The sequence below is a fragment of the Littorina saxatilis genome, linkage group LG3, assembly GCF_037325665.1.
Source record: "Littorina saxatilis isolate snail1 linkage group LG3, US_GU_Lsax_2.0, whole genome shotgun sequence".
NCBI classification, from domain to species: Eukaryota; Metazoa; Mollusca; class Gastropoda; order Littorinimorpha; family Littorinidae; genus Littorina; species Littorina saxatilis.
The window spans coordinates 54,390,627-54,417,165 of record NC_090247.1 but is presented as its reverse complement, the minus strand read 5'-3'; the positions used below and the strand labels follow the sequence as shown (position 1 = coordinate 54,417,165).

At 40.1% G+C, this 26,539-nt stretch overlaps 2 protein-coding genes across 2 annotated transcripts in view; one reads left to right on the top strand and one right to left on the bottom strand.

Annotated features, from left to right (window-relative positions):
* Positions 1-15,401, bottom strand: part of LOC138962669 (USP6 N-terminal-like protein) — a 49,169-nt gene extending 33,768 nt beyond the window's left edge. The window contains exons 1-3 of the mRNA XM_070334576.1: positions 15,022-15,401; positions 10,320-10,385; positions 7,036-7,115 (exon numbers count right to left, since the gene is read on the bottom strand). Of these exons, the coding sequence (XP_070190677.1) occupies positions 7,036-7,115; positions 10,320-10,323 (84 nt within the window). The 5' untranslated portion in view covers positions 10,324-10,385; positions 15,022-15,401. The remainder of the gene's footprint in view (positions 1-7,035; positions 7,116-10,319; positions 10,386-15,021) is intronic.
* A 2,031-nt stretch (positions 15,402-17,432) lies between these two features.
* On the top strand, positions 17,433-26,096 carry LOC138962686 (ubiquitin-like FUBI-ribosomal protein eS30 fusion protein). The gene is made up of 5 exons (XM_070334605.1): positions 17,433-17,528; positions 19,047-19,133; positions 19,827-19,965; positions 25,013-25,068; positions 25,861-26,096. The coding sequence occupies exons 2-5, from the start codon at positions 19,059-19,061 to the stop codon at positions 25,984-25,986; spliced, it is 396 nt and encodes a 131-aa protein (XP_070190706.1). The 5' UTR covers positions 17,433-17,528; positions 19,047-19,058; the 3' UTR covers positions 25,987-26,096.
* The last annotated feature ends 443 nt before the right edge of the window (positions 26,097-26,539 follow it).

Below are 26,539 nucleotides of genomic sequence, written 5' to 3'. Positions count from 1 at the left end.
CTTCCAAGACAAAAACAATGATGAATGTAATGTGATGTAATGTTCTTTCAATGCTAAAAAAAGAAGAGCAAACGCTCGATCGAGTCACTTTCGCAGTTCTGAATATTATATGAGGCATCAGATGGACAGGAAGAAATTGCTATTCACAACACAATGAGTCACGTTCACATAAAATTTGAGCCCGGTCACTTTTATAGTTTCCGAGAAAAGCCCAACGTTAAGTTGTGTGTTGCCGAACAGAAAAGGCTAGTTATCTCCCTTGTTTTTCTGATAACGTTCGTAAAAGGCTACAGATGTAAATACTTTGATGTAAAGAATAATCCTACAAAGTTTCAATCACATCCGATGAACTTTGTCAAAGATATAAAATGTCTAATTTTTCCTTTGACGCTGACCTGTGACCTTGAAAAAGGTCAAAGGTCAACGAAACCATCGTTAAAGTGTAGAGGTCATTGGAGGTCACGACTAAACAAAATATGAGCCCGATCGCTTTGATAGTTTCCGAGAAAAGTCCAACGTTAAGGTGGTGTCTACAGACTAACACTGACCGATTACATAGAGTCACTTTTTCTCAAGTGACTCAAAAAGAATAACACTCATGTAGTGTTATTAAAATGCTTAAAAGATGTTCACACTGCTGTAATCTATGTTCTTTCAAAACAAATAGAATGTTAACACTGATGTAATACTGTTCTTTTAACACTAAAAGAATGTATCTGATGTAAGGTTCTTGAAAGAATTAGAATATTCACGCTGTTTTAATCTGATGTAAGCTTTTATTTAAATGCTGAAAGATGTTCACACTGCTGTAATCTGAAGTATTAGGTTCTTGAAAGAATGTTCTCACTGTTTAAATCTAATGTAAGCTGCTATTTAAATGCTAAAAGAATTTTCAAACTGCTGTAATCCGATGTATGGTTCTTCCTATGCTAAAAGAATTGTAATGTTGTCTTAATCCAATGTAATGTTCTTTAAAAGCAAAACAAATGCTCACAGTCTGCTGTAATCTGTTGTAAGGTTCTTCTAATACCAAAAGAATAATCAACGTGGGCTAGTTCTCTGGGTTTGTCAAAAAGGTCAGATTCTGTCTTCCTTGTTCAAAATGGTACGACCTCTGAAATTTTTAAATGCAAAACCTGCTCTGGTCTTTATGTCACATAAAATAAATGAAACACTGGTAAGTCAACAGCGAACAGGAAAAAACCCACTTGTTTTTCTCATTATAATTATTACTCAGAAAACAGCATGATAAACATGATCATTTAAAAAGGTGTCAATGACTAAATGTTTGATAAAATGTGTGTGTGTGTGTGTGTGTGTGTGTGTGTGTGTGTGTGTGTGTGTGTGTGTGTGTATGTGAGTGTGTGTGTGTGCATGTATGTGTGTGTGTGTGTGTGTGTGTGGGTGTGTGCGTGTATGTGTGTGTGTGTGTGTGTGCATGTGTGTGTGTGTGTGTGTGTGTGTGTGTGTGTGTGTGTGTGTGTGCATGTATGTGTGTGTGTGTGTGTGTGTGTGAGTAGGCCTGCATGTGTCTGTCTCTCCGTCTTTTCAGCTTTGTGCGCAAACAGTGCATGCATTTGTGTTCTGTTTATTCCTGCACAGGCTTGCTACGTTACAGAAACACATGTAATTTATTGCTCTATATTTCATGGTTGACACAGGGCACATTCCTCAGGCAGTTATGAGTGATGTATTTAGCCTCAGTGTTTGTAAATAAAAAATTTACTCCACTATATATCTCCATCTCTCAACATCCTAAACCGAAACATTTGGTCGGCAGAAAGTGCAGATGGGTGGGTGGTGGTTGTGGTGGAGTTGGGTGTGTGTGTGTGGGGGGTGTTAGGGAGATGGGCGTGGTGGTGATAACCTTCTCCGAAGTAACTGGGAAGCAAGGGGAGAAAAGAAGAAGGTCATGTGTGTGTCAGTCCCATAACTTGTGTGCACTCTCTCATACCCTGAAGCAATGGTAGTTGGTACATGTACATATGTATCTCTCACCACTCTTCTTACCAGTACATGTCATGCAGATTTGAGCCAGTCCCCCTGGGGGCTTTTTCATGACCTAGACATGGATCTATGCCCCATTTCTACAGGCAGTCTCAGTCCAATAAAAACTTGGAGCAAGTTCATGGCTGTTACTTTGAAGTGAGACTGTTACTTAATACAAACATAACCCTCATCTGAACTGTTGTCTGCAAGCAATAAAAGCTTTGATTGAGTTTGTAGCTGTTACCAAATATCTTTATAACCCATGTCACAGGCGCATGTAGGCCAGTAAAGTTTTGAGAAAGTTTGTAGTTGATATTGAATAACAAAATAACTACTCACAACAAATTTTAAAAGTGTCTACAAGCCTTACAGCTACTCAAAGATTTGAGGAACTTTATACCTGTTACTGAATACTTAAATAACCAACATCAAAGCCTCGAATAAGCCAGCAAAATGTTGAGGACATTTGCAGCTGTTACTGTCTATCAACATAACCCATATCAGAGGCGCAGGCAAGGGAGTGAAACATTTGAAGAAGTTTGTGACTGTTTCTCTGAATATCTACATAACCCATACATATGTCACATGCCCTTCCAAGCCAGAAAATCTTTCAGTGAAGATGTGGCTATCACAGTATTAGTCTGAATTATATCTACCTAACCCATGAGCCCACAGAATTGGGCTGAAAAGGTGTAAGCTGATACCAGGATTATCTAGACTGGCTAAGTGCTCCTCACAAGACAAAGCACACAAACAGACCCACTCTAGATAGTAGGCTCAATGCTGCACTCTGGCCTTTTATTTTCCTCTCATGTTGCCCTCACACTTTCACTTAGACACCGATACCACTGCCAAGCACTAGCTACAGTGATAAGACAGCAGTCTGTATTTCACATCTGCACAGTGTACAGTCAAACCCGACATCTTTACCCCCATAAGTATAACATAGCTTACAGGCATATGTACGCGCTCCCGTGTTTACAAAGTGTAGTTTGCCCATAATCGATGTCAAACGCACCATAAGACCATGTAATGACGATATGTCGCCATGCGCGGACCATATACATGCATTACAGCTTGTTTTAGAGTCTCAAAAACTTTGGATGTAAACAAAGACGCGGAGTTATTTCCCTTGCGTCAACGCTACCTCTGTTGGCAAATCTATAAATAGGACGATCCAGATCAAAATGAAAATTAACATATCTCAACATTGAAGGGGTCCTAGACCACAATATTTTGCAGGGAACTTAATTTAGCATGTCTCCAGCTGTTGGTAAAGCAATTAGCATGTATAGTCATCGAGTACCTATGGCTTTAATTTACAAGTCTTTACCCCCCATAAGTATAACATAGCTACAAATAATCTGCAAGTCTTTACCCCCCATAAGTATAACATACACTGAATGCAGCGCTGAAAGTCCACAAAATAGTGCACTGGCCTTTGGCTAGTACTTCTCATAATTTACTAGCCAAAGAGCAAATTTTACTCGCCAAACCAACCATTTGTTCCAGCAACTTTACTCGCATTTGGAGAGTAGATTAACATTTCTACTCGCCATTTACATGTTTCTACTCACCATGGCGAGTAAATTACTCGCCGCTTTCAGGCCTGGAATTATACATGTAGCTTAATTTGCAAGTGCAAGTAGCTGATGAATGGGAGAATGAATGTCCACGCTTCCTTTAAGTTAAAATGACACCCCCCCCCCGTTCGGATGCTCCGCTTCCCAAATGTGTATGTTTATTGATAAACAAGCATTCAAAATTACATTGAACAAAAACCAAAGAGAAAACTGATAAAGTTCAGGCTCCTGTACCACACTTTTCATACTGTGAGGAAAACATGTATCTGGGAGGCGTTAAAAGAAAGAAGAAAAAATCAAAGACCTTTATATACACCTACTGAGTCTTTACACAAAGGGTACGTGTTCGGTTACCTACAGAAGACGGTCGGGTTGACACTCCTTGCTGAGATTTTCTGCTTTCAGTTTGACTTGTACCTCCGATGTTAAAATGGAGTAAAAAAACAACCAAACAAAAGAAGTCTGTCGACCAGGAGAACAGAGTGAAAATGTACAGTTGCGCACATTCCACCATTAATCATATGCTTCCACAGCTCACAATTTTGAAAAGCATGCGTCTGCATCTTTCACATTTGGTTTCAAGCCAAGAAATAAGCATACGTGTCAAGATCACACTTTACTTTGCGGAGCCCTGCCTCATACTCTTTCTAACAGATGTCGTTGTAGCTTTACTAACTAAAAAAACAAAACTAGTTCAAAACATTTCATGATATAAAACTTGCATTTCCGTGATGTGTACGAGAAACAGCTTACAAAGTCCATAGTTCATAAAAAATAAAACATTTAAAAGCACATGCACTACATGTACTTATTTGCTTATTCTTTTCATCCATAAATTAATCATTAATGGCCAATAGCCAGTTAGTGCATGACACATGTTGCAAGTATACAACTGTAGTTCAGCTACCCACTCACTCAGACAGAAACTTGTTTTAAATCAATTAATCACACCAGTACAAACAGGATTTGCCTTGATGTATTTTTTTTTACACTGAGCTTGCACAGACAGTCTCTCTCTCTCTCTCTCTCTCTCTCTCTCTCTCTCTCTGAGTCTTACTCCCTCTCTCTCCCAATCTTACACACACAAATGAGCGTTCACCAAGTCAATAAGGTAAGTCAAACAATCACTGAAATGCTCCTGCCGCAAGCCTTTAAATTAATTATTAAGTCAAACTTAAACTTCCTGAACTACTGTTGATGTGCTCAACTTTCCTGAAGTGTAATAATTCATCTCTCACTTTTCCTTCACACACACACACACACAACAGAAAGTGACAATGCATTGTTTCTTGGTTTATGTTCTTTTTTTCTTGAGGGGGGGGGCGGGATAAACGGTACCCCACAAGGATAGATCTTTGCTGTCACTTTTCAAACTGATCAAGACACAAGCAGTCAACATAATTTTTTTTAAATGGAGATTTAACCCTTAGGCTGGTTGTCGCGACATATGTCGCGCTACTTTACGTATACTGTCACCTGGTTGTCACGACATATGTCGCGCTACTGGCTCAGTCTGTTTGGTCGGTTCTGATTACCTCCCATGGATGCGAAAACCTATACATGTATATGACCGTTTTTCTTTATTTTTCTCTCTGTTAATTCACCAGTGGCTATGTAACATGTGTTACAGAATTGCACCAGTGTAAGGGTTAACAGAACACTCTTACCAGTACCACATGTACACATGCACCTAGAAATTTACAGCAAGGCTCTGCCTCAAACTCAAACGGAACGCATGCTGAGCATACAATTACATGGTTCCCTGGTTCAACACAACAAAAATCATTTAGTCACAGGACACAGCTGTTTCGATGGCAGCTCAGTGAATGGTGAGCACGACAAAGAAGTGACCTACTCCAAGTAGACTTGAGAAGAGAGGATGAGGAAAAGAAGGGACTACTGTGTATACATGTACTTAAACTGCTGAAAAAGGTTTCACATATGTTAATGTACCACCACATCATTTCAGCAAAAGCAAATCCCCTATAAGGCCTAAAAAAAAAAATAGATGTGGTTACGGTAACCCGACCTACCCTATTTTTGGGGGCCGACCCTATAACTTTTTATTACATTTGTCAAAAAACAACAACAAAAAACAAGTAAACGAGTGCAGAAAACACAATGAAAGCGAAAGCGCCCGAGTCGCACACTTATTTCCCTGTCAAGTAGGTTAAATTTGTACACATTAGAAAAAAAAGTTTTAAAAAAAAAGTGATTGCCTACCTTCCTACCCTATTTTTTTTGGCTATGTTACCGTAACCACACCTATTTTTTTTTTGGCCTAAAGGAGGATGAAGGGAGAGAAAGAGGCTTTTAAAAGGATTACAGCGTGCTGCTACTAGGACCCTGCTGAAAAGAGTTTCACATGTACCACCACATCATTTCAGCAACCCCCCGCGGGTTAGGGGGAGTCCCATATTGGTTGGGACGAGAAAGAATTTACCCGATGCTACTAAGAGGCGACTAACGGTTCTGTTTCTCCTTTTACTCTTGTTAAGTGTTTCTTGTATAGAATATAGTCAATGTTTGTAAAGATTTTAGTCAAGCAGTATGTAAGAAATGTTAAGTCCTTTGTACTGGAAACTTGCATTCTCCCAGTAAGGTCATATATTGTACTACGTTGCAAGCCCCGGGAGCAATTTTTTGATTAGTGCTTTTGTGAACAAGAAACAATTAACAAGTGGCTCTATCCCATCTCCCCCCTTTCCCCTATCCCATCTCCCCCCTTTCCCCGTCGCGATATAACCTTGAATGGTTGAAAACGACGTTAAACACCAAATAAAGAAAGGAAAGAAACAAGAAGAGCAAACGCTCGATCGAGTCACTTTCGCAGTTCTGAATATTATATGAGGCATCAGATGGACAGGAAGAAATTGCTATTCACAACACAATGAGTCACGTTCACATAAAATTTGAGCCCGGTCACTTTTATAGTTTCCGAGAAAAGCCCAACGTTAAGTTGTGTGTTGCCGAACAGAAAAGGCTAGTTATCTCCCTTGTTTTTCTGATAACGTTCGTAAAAGGCTACAGATGTAAATACTTTGATGTAAAGAATAATCCTACAAAGTTTCAATCACATCCGATGAACTTTGTCAAAGATATAAAATGTCTAATTTTTCCTTTGACGCTGACCTGTGACCTTGAAAAAGGTCAAAGGTCAACGAAACCATCGTTAAAGTGTAGAGGTCATTGGAGGTCACGACTAAACAAAATATGAGCCCGATCGCTTTGATAGTTTCCGAGAAAAGTCCAACGTTAAGGTGGTGTCTACGGACGGCCGGCCGGACAGACTAACACTGACCGATTACATAGTCACTTTTTCTCAAGTGACTCAAAAATCATTTCAGCAGAAGCAAAAAGGGGAGGGGTTTGGGGGGGGGGGGGAGAGAGAGAGAGAGAGAGAAGGGAGGATGAGAGGAAGAGAATAACAGAGAGAACTAGCGAAGTCAAAAGCTTTTCTGACCTTGTCATATTTGGCGACAATGTCTGCTCTCTCTTTGGCAGCTCTCTGAATTTCCTCCAATTCTGTCAGTGTGCTGCTGGCTACAAGTACAAGAAACCAAACAGAATACATACTAAAATCTTTCCTGATACAGTGGAACCCCCCTCTTTTTTAAAGACTTCCCCTTTTTCAAGATTGTTCTGTCTCATAATATTCTGTTCATAATCTCTCTAAGTTAAGACTACATCCTTTTAAAGTTTTAAAGACCTGCTTTTCTTTTGATGTTGTTTTTAGGTCTTAAAATGGGGTTTCCTCTGTAAGTAGTGACAGGAACTAATCAGTTATTCAGTAAACAAAATTGTTCCAAGTGTACTTCATGCATATTTTATGCATACTTATATATGGTCAGGAATCTGTCAAGGTGTCCAAATGCAAAAATCCTGTTTTGGATACTTTTATTACTTTGTATTTTATTCTGTTTTTAAATGACTACAATATAAACAATACAGTTATGAAGTATTCCTCATGCAGATTCTATCCATACCAAATTTATGTCTGTCAGTCGTCTGGATGCTGAGAAAATTGACTTTGTTCAAGAAAAAAAGCACCTTTTTGGGCACACAAGGCGTTACGCGAAACGCATGGTACATTGGGCATTGAATAACCAAGTTACTGATAAGGGTATCATCTCAATCTAATTTTTAATAGGTCCAGAAATGGATGGAGAAACATATGTTAGATTAATGAAAGTTTGATCTGAACATAGGTTTTGGATTTTGAACGTTCTTTTTTAGCTGGTCAGTACGTTACTTTTGGTGTAAATAATCATGAAACAAGAAGGGCAAAGCCCATACGACTCACATGCTTTACACATTTTTCCTACCAAAATACATGTGACCTTGACCCAAGGTCAAGGTCATCCAAGGTCATGCAACACAAAGCTGTTAATTCAAGACATAGGAAGTACAATGGTGCTTATTGGCTCTTTCTACCATGAGATATGGTCACTTTTAGTGGTTCACTACCTTATTTTGGTCACATTTCATAAGGGTCAAAGTGACCTTGACCTTGATCATATGTGACCGAATGTGTCTCATGATGAAAGCATAACATGTGCCCCACATAATTTTTAAGTTTGAAACAGTTATCTTCCATAGTTCAGGGTCAAGGTCACTTCAAAATATGTATACAATCCAACTTTGAAGAGCTCCTGTGACCTTGACCTTGAAGCAAGGTAAACCAAACTGGTATCAAAAGATGGGGCTTACTTTGCCCTATATATCATATATAGGTGAGGTATTGAATCTCAAAAACTTCAGAGAAAATGGGAAAAATATGAAAAATAGCTGTTTTTTAGGCAACATTTATGGCCCCTGCGACCTTGACCTTGAAGCAAGGTCAAGATGCTATGTATGTTTTTTGGGGCCTTGTCATCATACACCATCTTGCCAAATTTGGTACTGATAGACTGAATAGTGTCCAAGAAATATCCAACGTTAAAGTTTTCCGGACGGACGGACGGACGACTCGGGTGAGTACATAGACTCACTTTTGCTTCGCATGTGAGTCAAAAAGGGAAACTATCTTAAAAAAATGTTTCTGGTCAAACTTACTTAAAAATCATTGCAGAGGAAAGTCATTAGGTAGGATGATTGTATTTTTTTTTAAATTGAGCAAAAAAGTTGTGTTTGATGTAATTTAATTGTACTTCTAAGTTAAAAATATGCGTTTGGTGTAAATGAAATTGTATCTACTTGCCCAAACAAGTTTTGTAACAGTCTTTAAATAATGCCATAATAGTAATACACAAAAGTGTGTGTTTATACCTCAGACACCTGGTAGTTAAACTATGGTCACAGGATTCCTAGTGCTTGCACCTGTTGGCTTGTAGAGAGACTTAAGTGAGGCCATCTGACAAGGGTGTAAATGTAACGTACATACTGAGAATACTTGAAAATGACAATGAATTTGTTTTAGAGACAGAAGATAACTTATCAGTGCTTAAGAACAACCAGCAAGACCAAACCTTTGTTTCAACATGAAAACAAGCACACCTAATGACAAAATTTACCTCAGAAGGACCACTGTTGGGACATTTTGGTGTAAATGTAACATACATCACCTTGTTTTTTTACTGAGACCATATGCAGCACACAATAATGGTAAAAACAGCACATAACAGTCTGTTGAGGGTTTATGAGCTAAATAAAAGATAAATTACCCTTCAAATGGACCTGCAGATCTTCGGAGCCTTCTGTATGTTACTTTACACCATCCTTTTGTGTAAAGATGTACACACAACCAAAAAGGCACAACCATTAATGTAACCCTTTATTTTGACTTGAGACAGGTAGCTTAGAACAAACAAGTTAGAAATACTGTTTAACTGATGTGAGCATAGCCCATTAAATGTAAATTCAATACCTTGTACTTGCTGTTTGGTGTAAAGTAACGTACAGATCATGGGTAAAATTAACATTTGGTACCGTAGTGGAGTACCAACCTGACTATTCTATTGTGAAAAGGATTTGTTATGATTTCTTGTTTGTAACTCAAAAAAACTGCAGACCAAAATAGTGTAAAAATATTTAAAGAGGGTGATTTGATAATAATTTCTACACCGCTGACTGTGCTTTTTTCAAATTAAGTAATAACCTGATGATTGAGGTTAAGGTTTGCAAAACAAATGACATGAAAATTTACTGGAACCTTTTCTGCACTTCCATAGAGAATTTCATTGTTTTAAAAACAGTGTAAATAGGTAAATGTTGAATTGTAACTTTGATTCTGGGCTTTGGTGTAAAGTAACTAACGGATAAATGATTTTGCTTATATTGAGACAGGAGAAACTTTTTTCAAGTGTTGCTTTAGTACAGATCAACTCTACATTCAGCCATCAAGCCATTGGATAGTGAAACAGTTGCCTAAAGCTGAACCTAAGAAAATGACAGCACCTTGAAATTATGTTATGGTGTAAATGTAACATACAGTCATTTGTGCTTTATCTGCAAATATTTGACAAACCAAACACTTGACTGGAAAATAAAATGCTGCAATTGAAGGACAGGAATACCGAGATGTTTATTCATGTAAATTTAAGGAGGTTTTAAAAAGTCTAAAAATTGTAACACTTTTTAGACTCCTTGACAGATTCTTGGCCATATGCATAAATATCAGCTCTAAAAGATTCCATACACAAAAGTGACAATTTTCATACACAAAATAAACTACACACAATGACACATTGGATCTCAACAAGTTATGTGCGACCAAAAGAGAGAGAAAAATGATGATGCTGTACTTACTCATATTGAACCGACAGTGACATTCTCTCCCAAGTGTACACAGTTTAAAATCATCACACCATAGTGCTGAAACAAAATATGAAGGCTGCATAAACATATGGTGTTTACTCTTTATTATGTTTAGCTAGGGCTCCACCCAAATTTACCCAACAGGAACTGCTGGGGTTTGGGCCGCCCTGAACGGTGAACCTTCCACCTTCAAAAGGCTGGCCAGCGAATGACAAGAAGAAGACAAAAGGCTGGCCTCTTAACCACTTTAAATGACAAACGATGTTTGCACACATCCTCACAGTTACAGTTTTGAATACTTTAATCTCAAATGTTTTGGACAATTCTCTTCTTTTAAAAAGATACCAAACCCCCTTCAATTGACACAGTTTAAATCTTCGTTAAGTGATACCTGTTCCAGAAATGTTCCTTTTCCCCTCAACTTAATACTTTTACTAGGGTGGGCCATTGTCTCATTGTTGCATTTTCACAACATTTTCATTTTCATTTTTCATTTTCATTACTTTATTGTCCCATCGCTGGGAAATTCGGGTCGCTTCCTCCCAGTGGAAAGCTAGCAGCAACGGAGTCGCGCTACCCAGGTGTCTGCGTGTTTAGGTGTATTCAGCCACCTGCACTTATGGCAGAATGACCAAGGTCTTTTACGTGCCATTGTGATGACACGGGGGTGGGACATGGCTTCCGTCTCTGGAAGCCACTGCCAGTTCTGCAAGCACTGCATGAACAGACCAGTTTAAAACGTACTGAGGAAGAGGAACAATATATTTTGTGCAGTTCTATTGGAAAAGTTGGGTCTGTGTATCTGTCTGTGTGTATCTGTCAGTTCCTCTGTGTGAGTGTAAAAAAAGTCTTCCTTATTGCCTTTTAGACAGACAATATCATCCCTTCAAGAAACGCACTGGCTATACGCACTCGAAGTGTATACAAGATTATGACCCCTGTATACACTCTGGCGTTAACTTCCGGTCGCGAAGCAAATTAGCCATTCGACACCACTTTGCGATAGGAACGCTGAGCAGTTGATTATAAGAGTACAAAAAAACAAAAACAATCTGATGCTGCACGGCCTTTGCTGTATAACGTAGTTTACATTTTCGGGGTGTACATAAAAGACCCGACACTGAACTGCATCAACACTCGGAGTGTCATTTGATGCCATTTTGCGAAGGAACGCTTCACTTTCGATTCATGCTATGAAAGTACGCTAGGGACAAACACAAACAAAAACGAACACACAAACAAAACTGATGCTACACGGCAGTTTATTGTTTGAGTTTGGAACACACTTGGAGTGTGTATCGACCTAGAAATGGTTGTATACCATGTGAGTGTACATTATTGCCAGCCCTGTATACACTCCGAAAAAGAGATGGTGGAAGTCAATACCTCAGACTAATTTTTCATTCAATCATTGGCTACTTGCTAATGACATGTAAGGGGGCATTTCGTTGGCTTAGAGATGTAACAGAGCTTTTCATTGTCGGAGTGTATACAAACCTATCGATTCTGTACACACTCGGAGTCGGAGTGTATATCTTTTGCCTTCAAGAAAACACAAGCAGCTAACAGTAACGCAAGACACAGAGCGATAATACCCATTACTCATTTTCATTTCATTTTTCATTTTCATTACTTTATTGTCCCATCGCTGGGAAATTCGGGTCGCTTCCTCCCAGTGGAAAGCTAGCAGCAACGGAGTCGCGCTACCCAGGTGTCTGCGTGTTTAGGTGTATTCAGCCACCTGCACTTATGGCAGAATGACCAAGGTCTTTTACGTGCCATTGTGATGACACGGGGGTGGGACATGGCTTCCGTCTCTGGGTCTGCACATAAAGTTGACCCGTGTCCGTCCCGGCCCGAATTCGAACCTGCGACCTTCCGATCACAAGTCCAGTGCTCTACCAACTGAGCTACAGGGTTTCATTTACTAGTGCGCCCTGTGCCAATGGCGCATTAGTTCTGAAAATGTCCCATCACAATTCCCTTTAGTGCGTCAAAGGGCGCATTGAGATTACATACCACTGCGCCACCAAATGTACACTTTACATCAGATTACACACACACACACTGACACACACACGCCTACACACACACACACACACACAGATAACACAATGTAGCGGTTAATTCTCAGATGGCACCATATTGCACCATTTTGCATCTTTGGACAAAACGCGTACAGGCCTCTTAGGCGCTTCTTCACTTCGACTATGTCCCATCGGAATTTGGTTGAGGGGGACAAATGTCCCATTGCCCTTTTCTCCCAGGCTAAACCCTGCCATTACAATGAACACTCTCTTGACTAATTCTTTTTTATCTTGAGGAAGCCACTCTTCTGATTCATTTCCTTATTTGCTCAAGGATTTGGCCAGAATAACTACAACTACAAGTACATGTACTGCTTTGACTGCTTCGTGAATCATCATATAACTGACACTGGGTCATTTTTACATTCAATGGGTTAGTCTACTTGAATGTTGACTGGTAAGACTAAGAGTAAGAGGTACACATGATGTCATTTATGAATTTAATTGATCACTTGACCAGTAGAAAGCTAAAATGATCAGTCATTTCAAATCTTAACTCATCTATTAGTATTACAGATAACAACTGCCTGTTGTAAACCCGGTGCATTTTGTCTTTTGTCATAAATACCACTACAAAACCAGTACTTATTACTAGCACAGCAGCAGTACTTCACTACTTACTTCCCAACTTACAGTTACACTAATGTGACATTGAAACTCACTGCAAAACCAATGTTCTAGTTCTACTCTTTCAGTCTTTGTCTTAATCTGTGCAATGAACTTGATTACACCCAGCTGTATAAACCCAGTCCCCCTGCAGAGACACATTCCGCCATCCAGACCATTCAGACATGCATCACTGATGTTAAATCTTGGATGGTCCATAACAAACTTAAGCTGAATGATGATAAGACTGAAGTTTTACTGTGCAAAAAGAAGAACACTGCATTTCCCTCTCCCCAACCTGTTTCTGTTCAAATAGGCAACACCGACATTCTTTTCTCACCATCAGCTAAAAACCTTGGATTCACCCTTTCATCTGACATGACCCTTAACAAACATATATATCTTTAGTCTGTAGAGCAGCTTATTTTGAGCTTCGTAAGATCAGCACCATTCGCCACACACTCTCCTCTCAAACAACTAACACTCTTGTCTGTGCCTTTGTTCTTTCTAAACTTGACTACTGCAACTCTCTTCTCTCTGGCTGTCCTCTGTACCTCCTGCATAAACTACAAAAAGTCCAAAACTCGGCAGCACGCCTCATTCTCAAAGCACGAAAACGAGATCACGCAACACCACTTCTTCACACACTGCACTGGTTACCTATTCAAGCCCGCATTGACTACAAACTGTCCACCCTCTGCTTTAACTTCTTTTCTGGCTCGTCTCCTGCTTACTTCTCTGAACTCCTCACCGTCTATTCTCCAGCAAGACAACTCCGTGCCTCTTCTGACTGTCGCATCCTCACCATTCCACACACCAAAACCAAAACATACGGACAACGCACTTTTACTTTCTGCGCACCCACACAATGGAATTCTCTCCCCTTTCACATCCGCCACTCTCAGTCACCCCAAGCATTCAAACGAGCACTTAAAACGCACCTCTTCAAGAAATACAACCCCTGATTTTGTTTTCTCAGTCCATCAGTAGGCTGTGATAATGTATATAAACATCTAGGGCTGTTTTCAGTATTGTTGATAACATGTTCTGTTTGATTAAGGGTATTCAACTGGTATTTCCTTGTTTTCACTACCTATTTTATTCATGTTTTTATTACTTAGTTAGTGGAAGAATCTTTTGTATGTATGCTTTTAATTAAGCGTTGCTGACTATGAATGTAGATGTAAATGCTTGCATAACTGTGTTTTAATTTTAAATGTGTCAAGCGCAAAGAGCATAATTGTAAAGTTATGATGTTGCGCTATATAAATGCTCATTTATTATTATTATTATTACATCCAGCTATAACTGCAATTTATCAATATGTGCCATAGTTGTTACTACTAATAATGGTGGTAGTTGTCAATCCTTTTAATTCATAAATTTTGCACACAAAAATTCTGTAATAATTATTTCAAGTTTTAATACTTTTATCTCTAACATAGTAACAATCAAAATGACAGCTCAACAAAGATACTGAGATAGCCTAGTGGAATTTGGGCGAAAACAACATATGTACCGAACCACTCCCCACACTGGAAATAATGATAATAGCTTAACCGGACCCAATCCACACAACCATTTATAAACAACCAACAAAACTTTCAGTTTCAAAAGCAGACGATCTGTCTGAAAAATAACTACTCCATGCTCGACGATCAACCCAGATGAAGCAAATAAGTACATGTGGAATACAACTGCACTGTCCTCGGCTTCATACCTATTGCTGTGTGTTCAACGGCAGTACAAATCAAACAATAAATAAGGACTCCGTCTAAAATTGAGCAAAAGGAGGTGGGCATTACCATTTATGAGGTTTTGATGCAAACTTGGGATAATTTACCAATGGAATGCCGAGCTATCAGAACTGATAGGAGCCTGGTGTACTATTATAACGGTCAGCAGTGAGAGGTTTGATGTTCGTAGCAAATATTGGCAGGTAGCCTAATGCCAGATAACAAGATAAACGTCGATAAAAAAATAAACAGAGTCAGACCCACCTGTACTTCGAAGAACACCTCCAGGGTCACGTGACTAAATGGAGAAGCATTATCGAATTTTTGCAGTTGTCTCCCCTAAAACAGTTTCAACAACAACAACAAATGGGAAGTGCCAAGTGTGAAACTGCTTTTTATCGCTTGCCAATCTGTCGATTACACTAAGTTTCATTTGTGTTCGGGGAATTTCAGCTAACAACTGGAAGATTTAGTTCATCACCACAATTTGACGTCATCACATATGGTGTACCTAGGGTGGCGTGTATATCTCCGAGTCGGAAGCACCTTTTTACCCATATTGAGACAAACGTTGCTCAGAAGATTCGTAAATGAAAGAAGATGAAAACCCACGTGCACGCTTTACAAAGCTAAATTAAAATTTTAAAGAAGAAAATCTGTTGATCTCTCTTCTGCCTGCATGCCTGGATGTTCTGTAAATTCCCAATTTTGATCATTACGTAAGAATTCATGTAAAGCCTGTGTAGCGATATATATAGTCCTGTGAATAGTTGTTCTGCCTTTTTTTTTTTTTTTAATTTTAAAACTTTTATATTTATTTTTTGTAAATGTTTTAAGTGTGTATATTTTTTAAATATATATATATATGCATATACGATAGAGTAGTCCCTCTCTGGGCGAGGGCTGGTTGAAAAGAAGCTCGTTTATATTGCTTATGCCACAACCCTCGTAAAATAAAATTTGATTTGATTTGATTAGATGTACCACCCGTCAGCCTGTCTCCTGGTCCTGGAAAAAGAGCACTCAAATCGCAATCTAAAGTTAATAAAGAAAAGTGAATAAATAAAGACAAAAAAGAAAATAAGAGAGGATAAAAGAAACTAAAAAATGGAAAGGACAAGAGCGGGAGGAGGGGGGATACTATACTTTTCAAATGCACACAAATGGGGGCGGGGATATAGCTCAGTTGGTAGCGCGCTGGATTTGTATTCAGTTGGCCGCTGTCAGCGTGAGTTCGATCCCAGGTTCGGCGGAAATTTATTTCAGAGTCAACTTTGTGTGCAGACTCTCTTTGGTGTCCGAACTCCCCCCCGTGTACACTACATTGGGTGTGCACGTTAAAGATCCCACGATTGACAAAAGGGTCTTTCCTGGCAAAATTGCTTTGGCACAGTTAATAATTGTCTACCTATACCCGTGTGACTTGGAATAATAGGCCGTGAAAGGTAAATATGCGCCGAAATGGCTGCAATTACTGGCCGTATAAAATTTCATCTCACACGGCATCACTGCTGAGCGCCTAGAACTGTACCCACGGAATATGCGCGATATAAGCCTCATTGATTGATTGATTGATTGAACCTCTCAAAAGGTAAAAAATTAAAATAAATTAAAAAAATAAAAATAAAAAATAATAAAAAGGTCCAAGATGCAAACAACCCTTTTAACACAGAAACTAAGCAGACTTAATTTATGGATGCAATAAAACTCAAGCATGCTATGTTACAAGTTTTACTCTCATTGACATGGTAGTGATAATTAGGGGAAAAAACGTGTATGCGCTTGGAAGAAAGGAGAGAGAACCCAATATTATATTTCCTTAGCCCTTCCAGAGACTGTAGAGTCTGGCCCTTGGTCCTCTCCTGTTTATTCTCCTTCTCCCTTTTCTTTTAACAATGGGGTGCTTGGATGGCTAAAATGCACTGCCACAGTGGCAAATGCAATTTTTTCTTCATTAAAAACATAAATCCAAAAATCCAAAAATAAAATAAAAATAACAAAATAACAAAATAAAAGACCTTTGGGTCGAAATACCTGTGAATGTATTATTTTGTAAATAACAAACGTTCCAACAACCTACCTTTCTTGTTTTTTGATTCATTAAAAACATATTTATGTACAGATTTTGTATGATGTTTTTTTGTGTGGTAGTTTTTGTGTGTGTTAGTACACTGTAGTAGATTAGTCCCGCTTTAGGGCGAGGGTCAGACGGAAAAAAAGCACATCTATGCTTAGTTCCTGTTATCCTCAAAAAATGAAGAATTGTCATTGTCATTGTCGATGAAAGAGGGGGGCGAAAAATAAATATGTTATGCCTCGCAATTCCCACGTGTAGTGTTGACAAATGAGCTTATTTTTTATTCGTGGTAATACACGCTATCACTTTTCTTGTAACTATTGCACCACGGATGCCTTTTTTTTTTCTTCTTTTTTGTGTGTGGATACTGCGTCATACAATCACATTTTACTAAGTTTGGCTGCACTATACTTCTATACAGATGAAACAAATATGTGATTGAGAAAATAATTTACAGAGAGAGATCATGGGAGGGAAGAGTGAGGTAAATAAGTTACATAATGGTTCCCTTTTCAAGTGTATCGACGCACATAATTATCCTTGAAAGAAGTGTTTTGGGTATATTTAGCACTGTTTGTGTTCGCCTAGGGTAAAACGACGCAAGGTTCTGTTATTTCCCAGAGTCCACTTTAGCCTACTTCCGGTCTTTCCATTGCACAGTTTTCCTGCAATCTCACACGTGTGTGTAGCAGTGGTAAGTAAAAAGCCCCAAATCTATAACAGAACGTCGGATACACAATATTTAGTGTCTCAGACCGTCACGTGTTAAATGTTGCACCATTTGAAGGCAATTTGTAACCAGGCTCTTACTTGAAATAAGGAGTTTGAAGGTAATTCTTACCATTACGTCGAGACAGTGTTCTGCTGGCTGATTAGTGATGTAGACCAGAATTCTAAGAAAAACTTTAAAAATATATTTTGTAATCAAAGAGTGTTCGTTGAGGATTTCAGGTAAGTGTGAAGTTCAGTGTTAAAGGCTCAACGTTTTCTTTCCGATGTAACGTCAGTGTGACATCCAGCAGAATGTAAGTAAATGTTCAAGGAGAAGACGTGAACGGGTTAGGCATGGAATGAGTTCTGAAGTCTAGATTTGTCATGCTAAGTTTGTGACCAGCTGCACAGTTTATGCCAGACATCAACACATTTAAGATTCGATGTTACTGAATGTTCTAGATGGAATTGGTTTGGAACCTGTCGTCATTCCTGGATAATTCTTCTTGGCATTAAAAATATAATGTACTGATGACCAGACAATTTTATGCTAAAATGAATAAAGAAAGCCTCAAGGCATTTTGATTCTAGAATCCTGCCCCGACCACCACTACGACTATGTAGTACTGCCACTACTAATTCTTTACATGCCATTGCGAGTCAGTAACTGAATCAGTAAAAGAGACATGATACTGGTAGTGGTAGTGATACCAAATACCTGAGACAGTGATCTTACTATATTGTGTTGATTCTGGTAAAGTCCTGTGTTGGGAAGAGTACATCTATGTGGCTGCCATTGTGGTTGACCTAATCAATAAATTATCTGTATGATGTCTTGTTGATTTTGTTAAAATTACATTCATTACCTTAACCTGAGTTAAAGTTTGTGTTCCCCAATGAAGTGGAAAAAGTGGCCTTACATTGAATGCATGCGTCTTTTCGTGTGAGATATAAAAAAAAACGTAAAGTTTGCAAACCAATGACCCACATGTCTTTTTGGGAGGGGGAGACGTCCTATTGGACTGTGCATTATTAATGCCTTTAAATGCCAATGTTATCTGATCAGAATGCACAAAAAGTCTTTGTATGAAAACGATCATCTCATGTTTGGACTTGGGAGTAGACTAGCTGCAGCAGCGGTTGTGCATTTTGATGCATATATAGAAGTATTATTTATTGTGCTCTGACTCTTAGAGATAACCCCAAAGTGACCATCTTGAATTAGTTGAAAACACAGCATGACTTCCAGTTCCACTCCCATGCTGTATGACGCATGGGGGATGGGGTGTTCAGTGGCAATGTTTGGCAAACTAAATCAAAGCGTAGTGTTAGTAACCAAGAACAAAATGTGCACGGTTAGTGACGGCTGACAGATTTGGTTGTACAAGTGCGTAAGTCAAATAAGTGGAGAAAACGCCTGTTTTCACATCACAATTTGTTTTCTTTGCTATGCTTGCTTCCTGCGAATGTTAAAAATATTGTACATTACTTTTGCTTGCAGAATCATTCAATCATGCAGCTGTTCGTGCGTGCCCAGCAAACCCACACCCTTGATGTTCAGGGTACAGAGACTGTTGAAGATGTTAAGGTGAGATTTTAGATAAACATTGACAGACGCAATGGCCTAGTGGATAAGATGTTGGCCTACCAGTACCATGTGGAAGTTAGAGTAGCGGATTTGAATCTCTGGTGGGTTAAGAAGGGTTTGAGATTTTCTTATCTTCGAGGTCAGCTTATGTGCAGACCTGCTAGTGCCTTATCCCCCTTGGTGTGTACATGTAATCACAAGTTTTTGTCTGTAAGTGTAATATCAAGAGTTGTGTTTTATTTTATTGGTTTCAGTGTTTAGACCGCAACACGGTGGCCTAGTGGTAAGGCGTCCGCCCAGTGGGCGGGAGGTCGTGGGTTCGAACTCCGGCCGGGTCATAGCTAAGACTTTAAAATTGGCAATCTAGTGGCTGCTCCGCCTGGCGTCAGGCATTATGGGGTTAGTGCTAGGATTAGTTGGTCCAGTGTCAGAATAATGTGACTGGGTGAGACATGAAGCCTGTGCTGCGACTTCTGTCTTGTGTGTGGCGCACGTTAAATGTCAAAGCAGCACCGCCCTGATATCACCCCTCGTGGTGGACTGGGCGTTAAGCAAACAAACAAATCAGTGTTTAGAACCTCATCCACTATCCTAGTTAGCTGTGCACTGAATCCTGTTGACACAGTCGAAAACTTGTAAGATTGTTGGGAGATGTAGATCGTGAACACATATGTATGTTGACGGTTGTTTCAGGCGCTAGTGGAGCGCAACGAGGGGGTGGCAGCAGAGGACATGGCTGTGTACTGTTGCGGCAAGCCCCTGGAGAGCGGTGCCAGCCTGGCTGCCCTGGAGAACCTCTCCACTCTGGAGGTTGAGGTCCGCGTCCTCGGAGGTAACCTTCATTTATTTATGACACATACAGCCAGAGGACCCTATGGAATGATGATCAGAAATCGAGGGTAGTTTTTGGAGAGGTTTATTCAAGAAAAGTACAGGCTGGCACTTTTAATTTTATGGGTACCTTGGTTTGAAATTATTAGTGAGAGGTCAACCGAGTAGAGACTTTCAATAGACAAATTCCGAAAATAACTCCGTCGGGTTTGTATGGGTTGCGGAAGAGTGACCTTTTCTTGCTAAACGGGAGACAATCAATTGAGGGACCAATCACTAACAAGGGGTGTGCTGGAAACGTGTTGAGACACGCACGTGTTTCTGGCATACCCCTCGTTAGTGATTACAGTATAGACCGGTTGTAAGAAACCCGTGGGGACCCAAACTTTAGGTTTCTTATATCCGGTGTTTTCTGTAACCGATTTGACCGGATATAAGAAAATATTGCAAGTCGACTTTCTTATAACCAGTCAATCATTTTTGAGTCACTTGAGAAAAAGTGACTCTATGTAATCGGTCAGTGTTAGTCTGTCCGGCCGTCCGTAGACACCACCTTAACGTTGGACTTTTCTCGGAAACTATCAAAGCGATCGGGCTCATATTTTGTTTAGTCGTGACCTCCAATGACCTCTACACTTTAACGATGGTTTCGTTGACCTTTGACCTTTTTCAAGGTCACAGGTCAGCGTCAAAGGAAAAATTAGACATTTTATATCTTTGACAAAGTTCATCGGATGTGATTGAAACTTTGTAGGATTATTCTTTACATCAAAGTATTTACATCTGTAGCCTTTTACGAACGTTATCAGAAAAACAAGGGAGATAACTAGCCTTTTCTGTTCGGCAACACACAACTTAACGTTGGGCTTTTCTCGGAAACTATAAAAGTGACCGGGCTCAAATTTTATGTGAACGTGACTCATTGTGTTGTGAATAGCAATTTCTTCCTGTCCATCTGATGCCTCATATAATATTCAGAACTGCGAAAGTGACTCGATCGAGCGTTTGCTCTTCTTGTTTCTATGTAAAATTGATGTTTTCACACTATTTTTGCCTTTACTTGTTTTTGTATGTGTAAATTGTATTACACACAAACACAGAGTGAGAGAGAGAGAGAACAACAAAACCCAAGGAAATTTTATCTTTAAAGCTTTTATTTCCAAAAGCAGTAAAACAAATAATGATGGTAATCCAGCTAATGGACGAATAACAGGCATTGATTCAAACAAAGAGAGAATGTCATATGTTTGACAATTTGCTACATCTCAGACGAAATAACGTGCAAATGTAATGATAATTCTTTCAGAGGGTTCGAAGTATAATCACCATTTGTGATGTACCTTGTCAGACTTTTGAAATTGTTGAAAGCTCAGAGGGTTTTTCTCCATGTATGAGCCAGCGAAAATATTTTGATTGTCTTTCATAATTTGTGGTTTTGGTAGTCTCCTATAAGTAAGACTATCTCTATCTGTCTGTCTGTCTGTCTCTCTCATCCCCGCCCCACTCACCCCTCCTCCTTCGACTCAAATTAACCATATCCACATATCGAGACTCTGGGAGTTACTTCCCTTGTTTTAGGAAGCAAACACACACAAATGCTGCTAACAAGCGCTGTGCTTGGGGACAATGTAAAACGGATGATAGGTATCCTGAACGCTGTGTTGGCGTGAAATTCATCCCATTTGTGAAACCGGGAAAGCATCTGTACCATCTAGATCGCTGCCTTCGCTGGATAAAAGCCTGCAATCGCCCAGCTTACCAGTTGAACGTCAACACAATCAAGTCGTACACGTACATTTGCAGCAAGGTCAGATCTCGCACGACTTTGATTCAAGGCCTATTGCTAATTTTTTGATGGCTTGGTCTCAGTGTCACAAAAATATGACGATCTAATCAATCACTGATTTAAAAAACAAGTATGTTGCCCTATATCCATTGACATTCTTAGTGAAATAGATCTATTTGAAATAGTATTTCACTGCCCCGACCGGCGAACTTGTTGCCGGCTGTATTGAGCTTGTGTGTTCGTGTAGGCTTACTCAAAAAGTCAAAATCACAGTCGTCTCCGAAACAAGCAATAATCAGAGTTGGGGGGAAAACATTTCGTTTGTTCAGTTTTGTTTTGTTCTTGATAGTTTGTTTATCTCTCTCACACACACACACACACATACATACATACATGCACAAACACACGCGCGCACGCACACACACACGCAAACGCAGTTTAATTTCCTCAATACAAGGCGAAAGGCACACACACACCACACACAAATAAACACACACACGCAGTCCCACACACACACACACACACACACCCCTCACACACACAAATAAACCCACACACGCAGTCAACCCACCCCCCCCACACACAACCCTCACACACACAAATAAACACACACACGCAGTCCAGCCCCCCCCCCCCCCCCCCCCCACACATACACACAACCCTCTCTGACTACACACACCCGCCCAACCCCAGCGTCCAACTCAACTTTCACCAACAACCATACCCTACTCTCACTATCGCTCTCTCTCTCTCTCTCTCTCTCTCTCTCTCTCTCTCTCTCTCTCTCTCTCTCTCTCTGACACACACACACACACACACACATACATACATACATACATACACAAACACACGCGCGCACGCACACACATTGCACGTACGCGCACATACACACACCTACTGAGATATGCCTAACATACACGGACGCTTGCAAACACACACATAATACGCAAACGCAGTTTAATTTCCTCAATACAAGGCGAAAGGCACACACACACCACACACAAATAACCACACACACGCAGTCAACCCCCCCACACACACACAAATAAACACACACACGCAGTCCACCCCCCCCACACACACACACAACCCTCTCTGACACACACACCCGCTCAACCCCAGCGTCCAACTCAACTTTCACCAACAACCATACCCTACTCTCACTATCGCTCTCTCTCTCTCACACACACACACAAGCTCACGCAAGCACAGCCACACACACACACAGCACGCGCATACACACATCACACACAGCACGCGCATATACACACACACTGACACACATCACACACACACACCCACACACACCTTTCGCAGTTCGCTCACAGTTCTTCTCTTTTCCATCGTCGCCATCTTCGAAGCTTGCTTCGCTTTTCAGGGGAGATAACCCGTTTATCACATTCGCTGCTGACTTGTGGGTCAAGTCTATTGAGCTAGGAAATGAATAGTCATCTGTTTGGAGTGAAAAGAAATCAGAACATTCTGTTCTAAGTACATGTATACTAGAAAAAATATGAAAAATATATTCACCCATCTCGATATTTAATGGAGATTCAAGCAGAGTTGTCTTTTGGCCCACTAGGCCTACTGATTGGCATCTTTTGCCTCGCTTCTGTGCAAGCACTCACACTAAATTAGAAAGGCCACATACATACATGTAGATCTACTATATAAGCTTGCATGGCCTCATGCATGGCAGCGACTACCCAAAATAACATCCGTTTACAGAGTCCAATACAAGGCATACTAAGCAATTTGTCACCACTTCTACTTGACAATCGAAGACTATTCAGCAATTGTAATTAGCTGTTTACCAGAAAAGAAAACTCAAACAAACAAACAAATCCCGAAATATGGATCAAAGTAAATTGGAGCTCTAAAATTGTAAAAACAATAAAAACAAGAAGAGCAAACGCTCGATCGAGTCACTTTCGCAGTTCTGAATATTATATGAGGCATCAGATGGACAGGAAGAAATTGCTATTCACAACACAATGAGTCACGTTCACATAAAATTTGAGCCCGGTCACTTTTATAGTTTCCGAGAAAAGCCCAACGTTAAGTTGTGTGTTGCCGAACAGAAAAGGCTAGTTATCTCCCTTGTTTTTCTGATAACGTTCGTAAAAGGCTACAGATGTAAATACTTTGATGTAAAGAATAATCCTACAAAGTTTCAATCACATCCGATGAACTTTGTCAAAGATATAAAATGTCTAATTTTTCCTTTGACGCTGACCTGTGACCTTGAAAAAGGTCAAAGGTCAACAAAACCATCGTTAAAGTGTAGAGGTCATTGGAGGTCACGACTAAACAAAATATGAGCCCGATCGCTTTGATAGTTTCCGAGAAAAGTCCAACGTTAAGGTGGTGTCTACGGCCGGCCGGACAGACTAACACTGACCGATTACATAGTCACTTTTTCTCAAGTGGCTCAAAAATTATAAGGTATTCAGCTAAACTTATTTTCTTATAACCGGCCATTGGTGCTGCTCGGGACCAGAGATTTCCTTTCGTACAAACGGACTTTCATACATCCGTGTTTCTTACAAGCGGAAAAAAGTAATAACAAAGAGTAGATGCTGCCGGGACCCCCCCCCCCCCCCCCCCCCCCCCCCCCCCCCCCAGCACCTTTCATACAAACGGACTTTGTTACATCCGATGTTTCTTACAACCGGTCATACTGTAGTCCCTTCATTGTTTGTTTGTCGTTTTGCAAAAAAAGGTAACTCTTCCACAACTCAAACAAACCCGACAGTTATTTCCGTAAAGCATCTATTGTCAGGAGCTCAAAATGTTGAGAGTTCTTAGTGAACAATTTTACCAGCATGATTTTTCATACCGCTCTAAATCGGATGTGAAGCTGATGTTGGCATGAATCTGAAAAGGTTTTCACATTGAGAAGCAAAAAATGTCTTTTTTGGGGGGCGCAACTCTTTCATACAGCCAATAACAAATTGTGTCTATGATCAAGACTTTGTGGAGAGAAAAAATTCCGCGAGTTGCATTTTCATTACGTACTTCATCTTGCACAGAGAAACTGTAGGGTGTGTGTATGCTGTCACTCGGAATCATGAACTTGGTCAAGCAGCTGCTCTATACTGTTCTGACTGGATAGCATATCTGTCTCTTATTCATCTTGGTTGTGCACTTTAAAGGTTGTACCATTTGTTTCATTTGATGCAAGCAGCTTCATAATTTGTAGCACCTGTATCACAAGACAGAAACCTGTCACTGTGTTGCTTATGCATGTTCTTGTTTTCAGGAAAGGTGCACGGTTCCTTGGCTCGTGCCGGAAAAGTGAGAGGCCAGACCCCCAAGGTGAGATATCAAACGATTCTGTCTGTGATAATTTGAACGGATGAATTCCGGAAATTTTTCTACCGTATTTGGACTTGCTGTGGAAGAGTTGCATCTCTTGGAAGAAATGAGGCAAACAATGTTCACTGATATGTGAACTCGACTGACCATTGAGTCACAGTGAGCTCCAATGAGCATATTTCCAAAAGAAAGGGGCGTCAGGTGGAGTGGACTGCACAACATGCTCATTGACAGGGACTCGAATGGCATGATCACTTTTTTCAACAGCGATTGTTTGGCTCAATGTTTTTTTTTGGGGGGGTGCAACTCTTTCATACAGCCAAAAACAAATTGTGTTATTTGCCAGGCATGGTATCTGATAACCATTGGGATGTAGATAAAGATTATGAGAATGAGGTGAAATTGGAGGCCACTTTGTAGAGTGGTTTGGTGCAGTGATTGTTGTATGCAGGTTTTTTTAACCTCACATGCTACAGACTCAAGACCGACCCAGAATTGCTAACACAGCCCAATGTATGGTTGTGATTTCTGTTGATTGGATGCCAGCTGTCATGTCCTTCTGAACAATTTATGTATACATTTGTCATGGCTCTGTATTGGGGCTTGTTTCTCTCTTTCTCTTGCAGAAGGCGACCATGCTTTTACCATTTGTGCCAGCACAAACATCACACCTTAATTCATTCTTAACTTTGCTGAGTTCAGCGCATGTCTCGGAATGCAGATTAATCGAAAAATAGCTTGTACTGTATTGCATGTATTCTTATTTGGTGTTTTACGCTCCGTGTTTGACAGGTGGAGGCTCAGGAGAAGAAGAAGAAGAAGACCGGCCGTGCCAAGCGTCGCATGCAGTACAACCGTCGCTTCGTCAATGTTGTCGCCACCTTCGGACGCAGAAAGGGACCCAACGCCCGCACATAAACTCTTGCTCTGTTCTGTGTATCTATAGAGCCTGCTACATGTGTCTGAACCACAGAGAAAATGTGGCTATGTTAAAGTGAAGGAGCTTCTGGAATAAATGTGACAGTCTCTGTGCAGTGTTACTTTGTGTGTGTGTGTGGGAGAGAGGGGGGTTCCTGTAAACAGGTTCTTCATTTATCAAACAATTTTCCTTGACTTGTCACTTAGTGGCTTTTATGGTACAACAGTATGCCTTGGACATACACTGAACATGCCAACAGCTATCAAAATGCCCCCGGACCCCCAGTAGTAAGGCTAGGCGCTTCGCGCTGTCAACTTTGCTATTACTTACAAATTTCAGCCGTTTTTACTTTTTTCAATTCCCATGCCTGAAAGAAAAAAAGCTCACGATTATGTATTTTTTTGTGTTATTTGCATGATTTACAGATTTTAGGCAACTTTTGTTGGTAAAATGGTAAAAAAAAAAAATCGCTCGTGAAACTTATTTCTAAGAACAATAAAGATGGATTTTTGAAATATGATTTGGTTCAGTCTGAACAGATTATACCAAACA

Bases quoted from the DNA above. Each gene is read 5' to 3' on its own strand.
- LOC138962686 (XM_070334605.1), top strand. From the start codon at position 19,059: ATGCAGCTGTTCGTGCGTGCCCAGCAAACCCACACCCTTGATGTTCAG. The intron at 19,966-25,012 runs GTAACCTTCATT...TCTTGTTTTCAG, and splicing joins TGAGGTCCGCGTCCTCGGAG to GAAAGGTGCACGGTTCCTTG. The intron at 25,069-25,860 runs GTGAGATATCAA...CGTGTTTGACAG, and splicing joins TGAGAGGCCAGACCCCCAAG to GTGGAGGCTCAGGAGAAGAA.